The 16,818-nt window shown below is 44.5% G+C and overlaps 2 protein-coding genes across 14 annotated transcripts in view; both read right to left on the bottom strand.

The window, feature by feature from the left end:
- Positions 1–3,579, bottom strand: part of CSGALNACT2 (chondroitin sulfate N-acetylgalactosaminyltransferase 2) — a 56,578-nt gene extending 52,999 nt beyond the window's left edge. For 10 of the 13 annotated variants that reach the window (XR_016388039.1, XR_016388036.1, XR_016388038.1 and 7 more), the window contains exon 1: positions 2,013–3,456. The gene's annotated coding sequence lies outside the window, so the exon portion shown is untranslated. The other 3 variants (XM_022553263.2, XM_089897491.1, XM_089897492.1) reach the window with 3 other exon arrangements.
- A 1,995-nt stretch (positions 3,580–5,574) lies between these two features.
- The window catches only part of RET (ret proto-oncogene), a 93,874-nt gene continuing 82,630 nt past the window's right edge, over positions 5,575–16,818 (bottom strand). Inside the window, 2 exon segments of the mRNA XM_089898412.1 lie at positions 5,575–15,157; positions 15,160–15,243. Coding sequence (XP_089754538.1) covers positions 15,114–15,157; positions 15,160–15,243 — 128 coding nt within the window. The 3' untranslated portion in view covers positions 5,575–15,113.

The following is a 16,818-nucleotide window of genomic DNA, read 5'->3' as shown; positions in this document are numbered from 1 at the left end:
AAGGTTAAACACGATATAAGGGCATAGAGTGACACCTCTCCCTTCTATCCCAGAGGCCCAGTTCCCCTCTCCAGTTTTTCTGTATCCTTTTATTTATTTATTTTATTATTATTATTATTATTTGGCTGTGTTGGATCGTCGTTGCTGTGGCGGGCTTTCTCTAGTTGCGGTGAGTGGGGGCTACTCTTTGTTGCGGTGCACAGGCTTCTCATTGCGGTGGCTTCTCTTGTTGCGGAGCACAGGCTCTAGGCACACGGGCTTCAGTAGTTTTGGCATGTGGGCTCATTAGTTGTGGCTCCCGGGCTCTAGAGCGCAGGCTCAGTAGTTGTGGCGCATGGGCTTAGTTGCTCCACGGCATGTGGGATCTTCCTGGACCAGGGATTGAAGTCACATCTCCTGCACTGGCAGGCGGATTCTTAACCACTGCGCCACCAGGGAAGTCCCTTGTGTATCCTTTTAAATCTACTGACACTATTAACATCTCAGCAGACATAGTCTTATATGTATACACATGACTTTCCACATGTTAATTCATCTATAGAATAAATCCCTGTAAATGGAACTGCTGGGACAAATTTCCTTAAAGCATTCATTCCAATATGTAACTGGTCAGTATCTATAGCATAGATACTCAGGATAAGCCTTCCAACATGCCTTTATTTATTACCCACCTTCCCAATCAACTTTAAAATCACGTTAAATATTTCTTCCAGATTACAGACTTGAAAACTATACCTACTCTGGTTTATGAATCCTTCCTTTGCATTCCATTACGTTTCTTAGCTATAGTTATCAATGCCTTGGAATAAAGAAATAAGTTTTACTGTTTTCTTTGATCACTGTTTCTTGAATTCCACATCCACATCTATTTTTCTTGGATTAATTTTTCATTTGATATAGTACATCCTGAGGTATTCCTAGTGGTTCTGGGTGAAAATGACTTAATTTTGCCCCCACTTTGAATGACAGTTCGGTTAGGGATAAGATTTTGAATTCGAAATATGTCCAATGGAAAAAAAAATGTACAGCGAGCACTTTTAAAACTCTGCTCCACTGTCATCCAGCATTCCATGTCTCAGATTAGAAGTCTAATCAGGCTGCCCAAGATTCTGCCTGGATACTCCTACCTTCATGATCTGTTATCTCTGTGGTTATTTCTCCTCTTCTAATTTCTATTCCCTCCTGGAATTCCTATTAGATGTACACTGGCCCTCTCCTGGATCCATTTTCCACGTTAGCTGTTTTTCCCTACTTTCTATGTTTTAATATTCAAGAACTGATTGCGTGTTTTCAGGGCAGCCTGTATATGTTCAGTAGGCATGATACCCTCCGAAATCTAAGCATATTAACATTTATCTTAAAGTTTTTTTCTTTTTCTTACATGAACTACATTGCTTCAGGTCCAGTCCTTGTATCTGTTCAGTCTGGGCCATCTCTTACATGCTACTGATTTCCCACAAATGTTTAGTGATTTTTGTTGTCTGTTCCCATTATAAATCTATCAGTATCTCAGTACAGGTGGAAATCACTGTACTCCTATAGTAAATTCACATTTGTAACTAACCTTATAATTCAATTTTACATTTATCCTAGGACTTTGTGCAGTATGACAACAACAATGTAAGTTTTTTGACTTGCAATCCTATGATTCTTCAATCCGTTTTTAGGCACATCCTTTTGGTGTTTCATTTCCCCTAGCAACCACTAACTTGAGTAACACAGTTCTTATCTAAGTGTTATACAGCAAGCTTCAGGGACAGAACATCACCAGCTCTAACTAACAGACTTGTCTAACAGACAGTTTAAACAAATAATGACAGTCTGGTAGAAGACTGTCATAGGTGTGCAATCCAAGGAGTAAATAATAATAATATGGTAATGAATCACTTAAGTCTTGAAATCATAATAGTTATGCTTTTTACTAATCTTTAATGTTATAGAAGTTAAAATAACAAATTGTATTTTTTAAAAAGGAAGACTCCATGATGGTTAAAACGTAATTTTCCACCTACCTTATGATTTAGCCATTCCACAGATGACAGAAATGCACAGATGTTCACCAAGACATTTGTAAGAATGTTCATAGCATTCTTCAAAATACATAATATACAAAAACTGGAAACATAAATATCCACCAACAGAGGAGTGCCATATAATGATGCAATGGATTACCACACAGCAATAAAAAAGAACTACTGATACATGAAACATTATGGAAGAATCTCATAATCAATATGCTGAGTATAGTGTAGGATTCCATTAATATCAAGCCCCAAATAGACAAAACTAATAGATGATGACAGAAATCAGAATACTGATGGGGGGTGGGCAGGGGTATAACTGACTTGGAAGAAGCAGGGGGAAACTCCTGGAATGATGGAAATGCTCTACAGGTATAATATGAAAGCTAGTGGTTGCACAATAAAGACAAAAATTCACTGAGGTGCACAACTAAGATTTATGCGCTTGATGACTTCATAGATATTTTATATCTCAATCAAAAAGTTAAGAAAGAAAAAAATGTAATTTCCAAACTGAGAGAACTAAAACTGTGTTTACTTATGTCAAAATTCTCTGAGCCATAAATAGTGGATATCCAAATCCTTTTTACATTAAGTAATAAGACAACTTTAGACAAATGGTATCAGAATAATAATACAAAATGAACGTTAACATCCTCAGTCATAAAATACTACTTGGATTCCTACTTCCACGTTCGAAGTCCTGTTTTAATACATTAACTCCAGCAAAAATCAAGGCCCAGCTCCTGAGAACCTTCAATGATAGTTAAATGTCCAGACATCGCATATAAGTCTCAAAAGTAGTCTGACGGATAAAAGCTTCAGGTTTATAATCAAATTTTCATTCTGCCAATAATATCATAAATAAAAGCTTCACTATGGCGTTTACAAATTATTCCTCGGCAAGTTGCTCAGGAATAGTGTAATTTTCAAGAAGTCTAAAAATGCAAGAGGCTTCCCGTCCCGTGGTCTCCTCGGCGCCACTAATTCCTACACAAATATGCATCTTTTAAAGGTGCCTAGCGTCTGGCAGGCATAGAAAAGCTGCCGTCAGAGAATACTAATTTAACGCAATAAAGCGGTAACAGCTGACTGCAAAGTTTACCCACTGAGGGGAGCAGAGATGGCGGTGAGTTGGTTTAAAAAAAAAAAAAAAAGTGATAAAAATAAAACACACGCAAACCAACGGTCTCCGGCAGCACAGTTCTGAAAAGCCAAGTCAAACGGCTCCGAAAATCCGCGGCTTTTCCTGACACCGGAGCAGACTCCGGAGGGCTTGCGGCGAACCCACGGGGACACGGCCCCCAGGAGAGCTCGTCCGTGAGGTGACCCGACAGCGACGGGAACCCACAGTCCGGGGCCCGCGCCCCAGAGCCCGCACGGGCGGGGCCCTAGCCCTGGGAGCCGCGGGCAGGCGAGGCCGGATGGCCCGGGTACTCACCGACTTCACCCGCCTGCGCACGGCGGCCGCCGCCCCGCCGCCACCTCCCCAGCCTCGGGCACACCTGGGCGGCGCCCGACTCGCTGGAGCCGCCACCAACTCCCCGCCCACCCTCCGGGCGCGCCGCCGCGCCGACAACCTCCACTTCCGGCGCGCGTGAGGAAATGAGGCCGCCGCCGCGGCGCGCGCCCGCCCCGGCCCCGCCCGCGCCCGCCCCGGCCCCGCCCGCGCCCGCCCCGGCCCCGCCCACGCCCGCCCCGCGCCCAGTGCTTGGCATAGAAAAGCTCAGTAATTGGCGTCCGGTACTGATTAACCCTGTATCTGTTACAAATGTGTCTGTGTGTGTGTGTGCGCGCGCCGCGTGTAGCCCAAAAAACGATTTGTGGAGGCTAGGAGAGTGCGGGAGGAAGGAAACCGCTCTTGCCCGAGCGAGCGTCTGCAGGGATGGGAGTACCAGCTCCGGCCGGACGGCTGGCTTTGCAGGAGGGAGGGACTCAGCGGGGGATGGCAGCGCTTTTCTGCCCGGGAGCCTTTGCCCTGGGAGCTGGAGGGGTCGATGAGTGCCTGCGTGGGCACTGAGCTAAGGACTGACAGGTCGCCAGAAGTGTCCGAGCATCCTCAGGAGGGCTGGGCTGCGCGTGAGGCCCCAGCGAGGAAGCCCTGGGCTGCCAGTCAGATTCTTTGGATCTGAATTTCCGTATATGTGAAAGGAGGGGGTTGAGGTGACTTTCTGGAAAATGGCTTCGAGGTCTCACATTGTATGACTTTAGTGGGTGGCCCTGACATCCCCTACACTCAGATGCTTATTTCAGGGACATCCCCAAGGCACTCTGTCCGGCCCTGAGCTGAGCAGGTGAGGGGATACCGGGCAGCACCAGCCCCTGCCTGTGTCTGGGCAGGACATGGCTGTGCTAAGACGGGATCTGCCTCCCATCTGGGCTCTGCTCTCCTTAGCGGGTTACCTTGGCAGGCTATGTGGGCTTAGCCTCTCTAAGCCTCAGTTTCCTCAGCTGTGTTATGGGGACAATAATAGTACGTGCTTCCTAAGACTGTTGTGAGGATTAAACACAATTTTGCATTCGAAGTGGTTGGCACTGTGCTTGGCAGGTAGGTGGCAGGCAGTCAGAGCTCATTGTTATCATTAAGTGCATTAGTTAGAGCAGAAGTCTGGGGCGACTGTGGTGGTACATCCTTTAGGAGTGGCAGCATTCCAGGGGCATCTGTTCCTAATCACAGCTGTCTTCATTGGATGATGGTTGTTGGGATGTCTTTAACTCGGATGGTCTCCTTGGATATGTCCTGTGGGGAATTCCATGGGTAGGAGAGTCTGGACAGCCTATTTCTAAGTCAGGCTTGCTGAGTGTCCAGTCTCTACCCAACTTCAGGATGTCACTCCTCTCTCATGTCACTTCTGAGCAAATGAAAACATTTATGGTTCTAACACCCCTTCCTCCTCAACCTGGACCAAGAGTAAAGAATTCATCTAGTCATAGACTCCATGGGTCTGTAAGCTCCTGAAAGTAAGGACCATGTCTTTTTCATCTCCCAGTACTTTGCACATATTAAGTGTTCAACAAATATGAATTGAATTGGTTAAAATAAGAGCATGCAACAATCCCTCTCTTGTTCAGAATCTCTACCACTTGACCAGCCCCTCGAGCAGACGGCATGCCTGATTACATTTTCTGCCTGCCGTAATTAAGGTTTTGGTCTGGTTGGCTGGTTATGTTCTAGTGTGAGTTTCCTGACATCCCTGTGGAGTAGGTTATGGTCCTCAGTTTACAACAGAGAAAACAGAAACTCAGAGAGGAAACTGCATAAGCTCTCCCAGGACAGGACCTGGCATGAACTCATAGCATAGGGTCATTTCTTTAAAACTGTTCTTTGAATCCTCCATTAGAATTGTTTTTAAAATAACTGAGGTTCTGCCATCAATGGATTTAAATTGTAAGCTTATTATTAACTGCCAAATCAAATACTAAATGTATGTAATTTGAATTTGGAGAGAAGATAATGCTTAATTCAAATTCTATGGCAGATAATGGATAATATACTGGGGCTTATAAAATATGTAGCTCACTTGGGAAAAATACTAAAGCACAACTGTGGTATGATTAGTATCAGAAGACTGTAGTTTTAAAAAAAAGATTTCCCATCAATCTCTAATCTGAGGCTTTTTTTTTTTTTTTTTAACTATGAGGCTTTCCCATTCCCCTAGCCTGCCTTTGAGTCTCTGCCAAAAGTAAGTGACGGGTCTGATGCCCTGGCTACCACAAGCTCTGAATAAATAGCCTTTGCCTGTTTCATTTGGGCAATCTTCATTTGCTTCCAGTTTGCCTGGTAGCCCCGCCAAGATATGGTCTGCATCATAGTCTGCTTGTTACCTCAGACTACAGCCTTCAATCAGGTGTGGCACCCACAGTGGCCTACTTGTGCCTTGCAGTTCTTGGTTTTGGGTCTTACCTCTGCTCTCTTTGTGTTGAGTGCCTTGGCTATCTATTCTCAGTTTGGTACTCAGCTTTTGTTATTGGTTCACATTTGTTTGGCATCTTTGATATAATCAGTTCATTCTTTTGCATCCTTTTTGCTGTCTTTTGTGTTACTGTTTTGTGTTGTACTGTCTAAAAGTGTTGTTTGTCATAAGAAGGAGAATCATGGTGTAGAACACGTGCATAGTAGGCCCTACAACCTGTTGCTCCAGCCAGCCTCACTGACCTGTGAGTTTGGGGTTCTCACCGGACTGGCATCCACTAGGACCAACGTTATTGCAGTTGCCAGTAAAACTGGATGGGGTTCTTCGATCTCGATTTTGTGTCCGGAGAGACATGAGGTGCACAAGCATTACATTCCTACCCACCGTTGCCAGCTTTCATGGTGTTGCCTAAGTCTAAATTCTCTCCTCCTCCAGGAAAACTCCTGCTTCTTTTATGTGGTCTCTTTGCAATTCCAGTTCTTGGGTCTATCTCTCTAAATGGCAAAACTTCACCAAGGATGCTTTGGGCCTTCAGTGGCCACTCTGAACATTCTATGTGAACAAGTTTGTTCATTTGAGAGATGCAGTAGAGAAGAAAGGGAACAGGATTTCTCAGGCCCAGTGGTAGCATTTTTTGATTGGTACTCAGAGGTCAACAAATAGAATCCTGATTCAAAAACTGTTTCCCTAAACGATTCTTTGGCCAAAGCTAATGAGAAATTTGACAAATTTAAGCAACAACTAGACTTATTTTCCTAGAAAAACCTTCCTTTGCTTGTCCCTCAGTTGCCTTCCTGGATACACCCTCCCTCCTTCCCCCATCCTTCTGACCTATTACCAGCCTCCATCCACTCCTTCTTCTTTCCCTTGTCCAGACCCCTTCCCTCTCCCCAACAACTCTCCTAAGACCCCCCAATTCCATTTGCCTCTGAAGGTCCATTCCTCTCATGAACTAGGTATGAAGCCAGCAACTGTAGAATTTAAACTTTGGATCCAAGCTGAATTAAGAGCTATAATTAAGGACTTTCTCAAACCCAGACAAGACCAGCAACTACTCATAGAATAATTTAGAATATTTGGGGAAGTATGTGATCCAAGGTTACCTGATCTCTATCAACTTGCACACGTGTTGCTCAGAAACTCAGGTGTTAAATCCTGAATGGAAAAGCTGAGTGGACTCACCTGGAAAGGAGTCTACAGGATCCTTCCTTCCATAATAAACCTGAGAATCCACAAAAAGACTCAAAAGGTAGGGTGAAGTCTCCTAAAATCCCTACCTAAAACATTTCCAATAAAACCAGACTGAGCCATAATTCCATCATGCAAACAGAAAAGATGAATCTATAGGAGACCTTCGGGATAGGCTAGGAAATATATCGTAGCAACATTTGGGAGTTTAAAAAGTTGCCCTTTCATCATTCATTCTGTTAATGTAGTTAAACCTGAAATTGGAGACCCAGTTCAAAAACAGAAATTAAAATGGGAAATAGCCTCTTGACCTGAACAACAATACCCGGCAAATATTTCAAAAGGACTTTAGAACAAAAACAAGACAGGACCCCAGATAAACTTGTGGCCCTGCAGATCAGTCAGGTAGCTTACTCCTCAACCAACCACCTATTGACAAGGACTCTTGCAGATATCATAAACAGAAAAGACACTGGGAAGAAGATTGTCTCATCTTATGAGAGAAACACCAAGACCAAGAAAAATCCCTCAATTCAGGTTAACAACCGTGCTCCAAGGTAGGAAAAGCACACAATACCTGCCGTACCCTTAAACACTCAGGTGAATTAACTATAAATATAGAAAGTGTGTTGGCTTCCCAGGGCTGTTGTAACAAATTACCACAAACTGGGTGGAATGAAACTACAGAAATGTATTCTCTCATAATTCTGGAAGCTAGAAGTCCAAAATCAAGGTGTCAGCAGGGCCATGCTCCCTCCAGAGTCTCCAGGGGAGGATCCTTCCTTGCCTCTTCTAGCTTCTCGTGGTTGCCAGCAACCCTTGGCTTGTAGCTGCATCACTCCAATATCTGCCTCCATCTTCACATGGTATTCTCCCTGTGTCTTCTCTGTGTCCCAATTATCCTCCAATCATTGAATTAGGGCCCACTCTAATCCAGTATGCCCGCATCTCAATTTGCATCTACAAAGGCCCTATTTTCAAATAAGGTCAAATTTACAGTTTCTGGAGGTGAGGACATATCTTGTGGGGAACACAGTGCCACTATAGATGGTAACCTCATCAGTTTCAGGTAGCTACTGGTGCTAATATTTCTACATTAAACCTTGCCACCTTTGCTCAAACTTTGCCTGGCAGTAAACAAACATACGTCATAGGTGGTAAGCGTTTCAGATAATCCACAGCTGTTCTCTATCTCCCGGCCCTTAACTGTAAGCCTTGAGCCCTTGATTGCAAACATTCCTTGCTGCTCTGTGATACCACCTCTGCAAATTTAATAGGGAGAGACTTACTTTGCAATATTAAATATACATCAGAGTATCTGGGACTATTTGTGAGATTCCAGAGGACTCCTCTACTCATAAGCAAGTTGATTCTGTTCTGGATATACCTTTGCCTTCTCTCTTATATTTAATGCATACCCCAGACAAGTATTGAAACCGAACCTGACACTCTATGGGCTCAAATTTCCACTGATACGGAAAAATAATTGGAGCAGAACCTACTAAAGTTCATATAGATCTTACCAAACCATTACCTAAGCTTCCCCAATATCCCTTGAAGCCATAAGCATAGTAAGGGATCAAACAGATAGTTGAAAGCCTTAGCTCCAAAGGTCTTCTCAAACCCCACCCTTTTAATATGCCCATCCTGGCAGTAAAGAAACCCGTGGTCGGGTTTAAGACCGCAGGGCCGTCAACGAAATTGTTATTCCTCATTTCCTAATTCAAATACCATCCTGCAGGCCACTTGCTGTAGTGAATCTTAGCTCAGCTTTTTCAGTGTGCTTCTAGAACAAGACAATCAATAGTTTTCTTTGTGTGTGTATAGTAAAATACACATAAGATTTACAATTTTATCCATTTTTAAGTATACAGTTCAGTGGCATTAAGTACATTCCCATCGTTATGCAACCATCACCGCTATCTCTAGAACTTTCTCATCACCCCAAACTGAAACTCTGTACCAATTAAACATTAAATTCCCACTTTCCCTTCCCCCAGCACCTGGCAACGACCATTTGACTTTCTGTCTCTATGAATTTGACTTTTCTAAGTACTTCATATAAGTGGAATATCTAGGGCTTGTCTCTTTGTGTGTCTTATTTCACTTAGCACGATGTTTTCAAGCTTCATCCATGTCGTAGCACATGTCAGAATTTCATTCCTTTTTAAGGCTGAATAATGACAGTCAATACCCTCTTGCCTTCACCTGGGGAGGGAATATGTTACAGCAGTGAAACTTTAGGGCGTCAATCCTTGGGTTCACCTTTCACAACTAGGAAGCAATCTGGAATTCCACACAATTGGAGGGCTATTCCAATAGGGGACCTCAAACTGAGGATTCTGAGACCCTCTAAAAGCAGCTGATCTTCAGAAGCTGACTCAAGACCTTTAGAACAACAGATGACCTAGGACAGTGGACAACTTCTGCCCAAGATGTCGGGTTAAGACCCTAATTCTTGTTTTGTTTTTTTTTTTATTTGCTTGCTTATTCTTCTTGTCATTTTCTATAGATCCCTGGTTGTCATTCATCAATAATGGACCTTTTCCTCTCTTGTTTTTTCTCTTTATTACAATGGTTAGGTCAGAGCATACTAATTCTAAATGCCATTGTTAGATTATCCCAAGCAGTAGCCAGTGCCCTAGATCTTAAACTGACTGCTGAATCTACTCTCCACCCCCAGAACCCCATGATGAAAACCACAAGGAAGTTATCATCTCATCAAGGGAGGCAATAAGGAACTACAGCTGTTGGCAGCTCCATTTGCAGCAACATGGAAAACAACCTTAAACAAGTTAACCTGTGACTTTTCTGCTTTCCCAGAAAAAGAACCAATTATTACAATCTATTGACCAGACCTTAGGTAATTCTAAATTCGAATTCAATAACTTCCATAGGGTGATGAGTCAAATGTTTGCCACCTGTAAGAGACCAACAGAGATCTAAACATGGAACACAACTCATGTAAGCCCTGGTTCCAGCCTTCTGTCACGAACAACTTCTTTCCTAGATCTCCACGTATCCCTACCAGATATTACATCTTTTGTGGTCAGGATGCCTGGTCCTGTTTGCTTCAGACTAACATCTCATGCACGTTAGGAATAATATTCCAAGACTTGTCTGTACAAGTCTTGTCTGTATAAGTCTGTAAATTACCAAGGCTGAAAAATCCGAGCTCCAAAACAGTCACCTTGATTATTTAGCACTCTACCTGGGGGAATTACTATTTATGTGAACAATTAGAGCAGTGTTCCTATCGGTAAGGAATCATGCATATAGGATTGTAAGAAACTTATCACTAACTCTGGCAGAAGTCATTAGCAGTACCACCTCTTCCCTAGATGGAACACAGATCAGTCCCATCTTGTTGGCACAAGTAGGGATGGACAGGTGCATTGCTCTAGATTTCTTGTTGGTTAGTCATGATCTGTACCATTCCTAATACCACACTTGGATCAATGAAACAGGGAAGCTGGGACAGACTATACAATGCCTTAAGGCAAAGCTACTGGGCTCTCTAAATTTGATCCTCATGGTCTATATGGGATTTATTCTTGGCTTGGACTGGGGTTCTTGGTTCAAAGCATCTTACAGGGGTTATTAACTGTTCTTGTTTTTGTCCTAGTGGTCATGATGCTGATCCACTGCATTCTATCCAGGTCTCAAATGCTTCTGCACAGCCACTTTCTCATCAGATGATCACCATGATGATACGACAACAGAAAGGTCAAGAATACCTCACAGTACAGTTAACCACGGAGATGACTGAACAATCAGTTTCTAAGTGGTGAAGATCTGGACTTCTAAACTTACCTGAATTCGTCAACCTACAAGCAAGAAAATTACCGAAAAGGGGGAACTGAGAGACAACACGTGAACAGACAGTAGCCAGACCACATATAACCGAAGATCTCTGACCCACGAACTCTGACCCACTCCCTCTGCAGTAACTAGCCCAGAATGGTCAGAGTTTAGTCAATGACTGCCAGAGTCCCCATTTTATTGGCCCCAATTTCCAACTTGAAACCGAGAGAAAACCAAATATATTCTCCAAGTGATCACAAGACGCTCTGTTCTTGGTTAGCTGCCTCCAGCCTCCCCATGTAAACAGCCTCCAATCACAGCACACCGGAAGCCTCCCCACTATTTTTTTTTCCTGTAAAGCCTTCCCACCCCTCTGCCTGCCTCTGAGTCTCTGCCAAAAGCAAGTGATGGTGGCCTCTTCCCTTGCTGTAGTTAAGTTCAAAATAAATAGCCCCTGCTCCTTCTCCTTTAGGTGGTCTTACTTATTTCTGCAAAGCTAAAGATTATTAGGTAATTTACCTCTCTTAAAAAATACAACTTTTGGGGACTTCCCCAGCAGTCCAGTGCTTAGGACTCCGAGCTTCCACTGCAGGGGGCACGGGTTCGATCCCTGGTTGGGGAACCAACATCCCACAAGCTGCAGCGGTGCAGCCAAACAAAAGAATTTTCTGCCGCAACACTTCTTTTAACTTCTTTCAGTGAGTATCCTGTGAGGCACCGGAATCCTTCCCGCTTCTGGGTCCTTCCGGTCCTTAAAAATTGTTTCCTATTATCTTACCTTTCTTTCTATATATTCATGAAGTCCCTCAACCCCTTTACCCTGGAGTTTTGAGCAATCCAAGAGCTATGGCCTCTCAAGCCCTGTGGCCACAAAGCCTCAAGGAAGATTGTCAAGCTCTTTAAAACTCCCAGAAAAAAGGTAGAAAATATGGAGCAAGGCACATGCTCTGGTTGAGAGGAAACTCCGAGGACAGAGGCTGTGACACAGGCATGCGTGGGCTACCTGCAGTCCTCCGAACAAAGTCCCCTGCCTCAGGTAGCAAAAGGCAGCCTTACGTTCCTCCTTCTTCCCAACCCACAGCAATGACGTTCCTCTGTGGGGAAATGACAAGTGCACAAAAGGACTGGACTACAGGTAAGAAACAAGTGCAGTCAAAGAGTACCGTTGACAAAACTGACATCAATAAATAGGGACACGAAAAATGAACTTTGAACTTTTATTCAAGAAACTGACAGTCTGCGTGGTAAATACAGTCTGTGTATGAAATATCAAAATGGTTTCTTTCTCGAAAAATGATTTTTTCCCCCTTAGTTTTAGAATGTACTTTCCTTACCTTGCCTGCCCACGCCAATTTTGAAATTGGATTGCTCAATGTCATCTGAGAGGATGCAGGATTATGGTCTCTCCTGATGTGGAACCCAAGTCCTGAAGTCACAGTGATTGGCGTGGTCTCTGGTCATGGCTCCCTCCACACTGCCTAGCCCAGTTCCCTGTGACACTGATGTCCCTGAAGCTGCCACAGCAAGACGGCCTCCCTGTCACAGCTCCCCTGAGAGATCTCCGTTGGCCAGGCCCTGTGGTTTAGCACATACCAGAAACATCTGCAAAAATATCTTGCCATTTGACACAGCAATAAAAGCCTGAGTTGCACAGATTAACCGGGATTTCTTTCAAGTGTTCATACACGCGCCTCTTTAACTCTGGGTGTGAAGCTTATTCTCCCAGCTGTCACCCAGCCACCCATCCAGCCTCAGCTGCAGGCACAGCAATGCGCCCCACATTGAAAAACTCTCTACATACAGGTTCTGGTTTCTCATGATCTCAGCCAAGAATTGTTCACGTGAATCCCAGTTCCCTAAAGAGGTGGGAGACTCTACAAAGTTCTTTTTTCTTTTTTTGGCCGCATGGCGTGGCGTGTTGGATCTTAATTCCCCAACCAGGGATCAAACCCACGCCCCTTGCAGTGGAAGCTCAACGTTCTAACCACTGGACAGCCAGGAAAGTCCCTACAATGTTCGGAATGAGGCTACCAAGGTTGCTGCCGTGGAGAAGGGGCAGGGCGGGGCAGGCAGCCTCAGTGGAGGGTGTTTTCTGGATGTACAGGCCCACCCAGAGGGTAAACACCACGTGCAAGTTCACGCTAAAGGGAAGGTGTGCCCTAACTGCTGCATGTGCCCTTGGGGCCCACTCTTACTACATCTTTTCCAGGGCCACGGAGATAAGGATTTCTTAGGCACTTTCTAGAACCACCCTAAATACCACCATCCAAATATCCTACATGTTAACATGCTCGAAGGAGGAGAGGAAACCATTTGCTCCTCTGCCTGGGAAAATGCTCTATTTATAGTGGGGGAAATTATGCTTTCCCTCTGAATTTTCGCTTGTGCGTTAAGTATTTGTCCAAGACCTGTTCTCAGACATTATATTCAAACTACATTTCCACCCAAATAAGCTGGCCTCATGCCATCCTTTGTGGAGGTTGGTGGAGAATGTGCTTTTTCAGAAAAATAAACCACACACACACACACACACACACACACACACACACACACTCCCCTAATGGAAGTTCTCTGCTCTTGAAAAAGGGGTTTTTAGTATTTTAGTATAAACTTTTTTCAGCATGGTTTCTAAACATTCAGAGGCAAAGGCTGTAGCAAATAACTGACCCTAGAAATTACGTTTATTTCCTGTCCCTGTGGTCCAGATTGAAGGAGGAAACTGAGAACAGATGCAGGTGCTGAGGGCAGGAGCTGTGGCACTGTGGGCCTGGGGCAGCCCCTGGGTGATGTGGACACGTGACTGTGTGTGCACATGTGCACCCAGGACGGGACACAGGCCCTCAGCATCCAATGCACAAGGCAACCACAAATCAGATTTATGCTGGTAGCAACTCATGTTTCCCCATTGACCTACCTGCTCCTTGCCAGGTTTTTGAGGAGGAGCTCATACCATTCCTACACAGCCCGACAGGAAGACATAAACAGAAGCATTTAGTATTTTAAGTTTCATAGTGGTTCGGGTCAAAATTTTTCCTCTAATGGACCTTCAGTCATGTCTATGCATTTTACATTCTCTCCCACAACTGTCCAACTCCAGCTTCAAGAAATAAGCAGTCAGCAAATTGCTAGAGAATACCTGAACTCGACACTGGCTGCTGCTCTATTTTAGGGAAGGAAACCTAAAGGAAGGAATTCCTTGAATGGCAGGATGAGCTGAGTTTTAACAATGACTATAAATGTGGCTGTTCGTGTACATATTATGCAAGACAAGTCAACAGTATCACCAAGGGTCTCCTAATCCTTCAATCGGTATCACTTCCCCGGTGGTCACCACAACAGATTCCCTTGTGACACCTTACTCCTTACACTGAAACTTCAAAATCAGAAACCTGATGTTTCCAACCAGGAAGTGAAAAAGAGAAAAGAAGTTTACACATTTTAAGATACACGATTTTATTTACATAACTGAGATTATTTTCTTAGTCACCTTGATTACAAAAGCAAATTAATATGGTATGGTTTAATAACCTTTCATAAATAGATTTAACAAATTTTAATAATGGACAGGTTGCTACTTAATACTCAGTAATGCTTAATAGTCATCTCTGCGTATATGCATATGAAAACTCTGTCTGATAGGGCTAATAAGTATGAGTACCTTTATAACTTAGGAATAGACAATTAGATTATGAGTCAAGGGTTAATTCCCCATCACTGGGTCAGCCATTTAGACCTGGAGTGCTCACCCTGCCGAGGACAACCTGCTGCACCCACTCACACCGAGTAGGCATTCTTAATAACTTGAGAAAGTTTATCCCCACTTCTGCATTTAACAAGATTATCATTAAGCACAGCTGAAACCCCAAAGTTTACCACAACTAGATATTTGTAAAAGAACGTATCACACAGCGTGTCTGAACAATGGCCCGAACTAAAGCCGCAATGCATCTGCAGTAAGTGTTTCTCCAGCACTCTTCCTGGGTGTGTGCACACACATGGGCATGCGCGCACGTGCACGCGCACACACACACACACACACACACACACACACACACACACACACGGCTCCTCCACATACTCATCCAAGCCTTCCTGGCCACAAAAATGCCATAATTTTACTGCTTTTGTGAAATGGTTATAAAATCCAGTATTTTAATGAGACGACATTAAGTCCTTTCACAGTGGTTTAAGTATGAAGCCCAGGCAGTGTTCTGCTAACTGACCCTCTCCTGCAAAGTGACAGCGCTGGGACAGAAAGAAGAGCTGCCGGGACTTCCTGAAAGCCACCCCGGCAGGATGGGAGGAGTGCTGAGTGTCTGTGACCACAAACAAGCAGTGAAGAATGACAAGAAGCTTACGAGTCATGGTCAGAACCTAAAAAACAAAAATGTCTTACCATAGCAGCATTATGTTACAAACACAGGAAGAGTGGATACACGTACCTTTTCACACAAGCTCTATAAGAGCCAAAACACTGCCTTTTCCATCAGAATCGTAATCAGAGGTGTCACTGTCGATGCTACTTCTAAACTAGCTGAACTGTCCCTTTGAAACTGGGCACAAGTTCCACCCCACTAATGTGTGAGATGAGCCTCCGCCACTTTTCAGCGCTGGATGGGGGGACGCTGAAGGCTGTGGGGTGCAGGGATTCACCGCAAGTCTCTGCGGTCAGCAGTCCTTGGACACGAGGCCACTCCACTCAACGGCCCCACTCCTCCACACACTTCTCGTCAGGGGGTTAGTGATTACTCAGCGACGGGAACAACTGTGTCCTGGGAGCCCTCTCCCCTCACACCACCTACCTACACAGCAAATGCGGCATCATGTCTCTCGACTGTGCTAAATCTAACAATCGTTTTAATCATGATAAAAATCAAATGTCTCCCTAAGAAAAGGTTCCATGATTTAAAAAAAAAAAAAACATTCTCAGGATCTCGAAGGCTGAGCCGAGGCCTGTCCCGAGGTCCCCTCTCCCTCTCCAGCCCTGGCTGGGCTTTGACAACCCTATGAGGCCTGGCCGGGCTCTCATTCTGAACAAGGACAGGTCGTCTGGGCCAGTTTTTTTTCTCCTGCTGCCTTTTTGGCGTGTGTGCTTCATGTTTAAATCGTGTGGCCTCGTTTGGCGGCAACCGGAAAAATCAAACAGTTCGGAGAGTGCGTGAGGGACCCACACGTGTGAGCACGGAGTATGTGGTGCTCACTGCTGAACCCAGACCAGCGCTGGGTGCTGCCATGGACTGAAGAGGAAGGGACACCTACGTGCTGGACTCAGAACACTGGTCCAGAGCGCTACGTCTGCTGGGAGGGAAAATCACCAGCCAGTGTGAAATGTGCAAGGAGGGGCCAGCAGACTTTCTGTTCTCGGTATGTTTCTTCCCCTGTGAGTCCATTACCTTTCACAAAGAACTGTTAACTATCAAACGTGTCCATTAATTGTGCCGCGGAGGGTGAAACCATCCAGTTAGCATATACACTATCATTTGCATATCTTGGACACCCAGTGTTGGTGCCATCGGCTCTCGTGAGTGGTACAGGACTCTCTTCAGGCCAGTTCGGGTCTGACATGCCTAAAAATGAAAACAGATCATTTGTTCTGCACTGAAGAACCCAAACTCCATGTGCAGACAGTAAGGCCTTGGCAAAACTCCCTTTGAGGTTCAAACCAAACTTCTGGTTTCTGGGCCAACTGCCTGCAGAGTTTCGTGCTCCAGGTTTCCAAAACATGGGTAACATTTGGGCGGAAACATCACGTGCTCTCTGGTAACTGCAGCTTACCAGAAACTACCAATTTGGACTTTTATAAGCTTCCGACTCTCAAATCTGATAAATATTTGTTGACCTGTTTAACTCTTTTTCTAAGGCAGCATAAGGCATCAGCACCTTGCTGTACT

This window comes from Delphinapterus leucas, chromosome 16 (assembly GCF_059928025.1).
Source record: "Delphinapterus leucas isolate spDelLeu-1000000601 "Yukka" chromosome 16, BTC_Dleu_Yukka2, whole genome shotgun sequence".
Taxonomy (NCBI): domain Eukaryota; kingdom Metazoa; phylum Chordata; class Mammalia; order Artiodactyla; family Monodontidae; genus Delphinapterus; species Delphinapterus leucas.
Note: the sequence above shows the minus strand (reverse complement) of the source record. Positions and strands in the feature narration are given on the sequence as shown.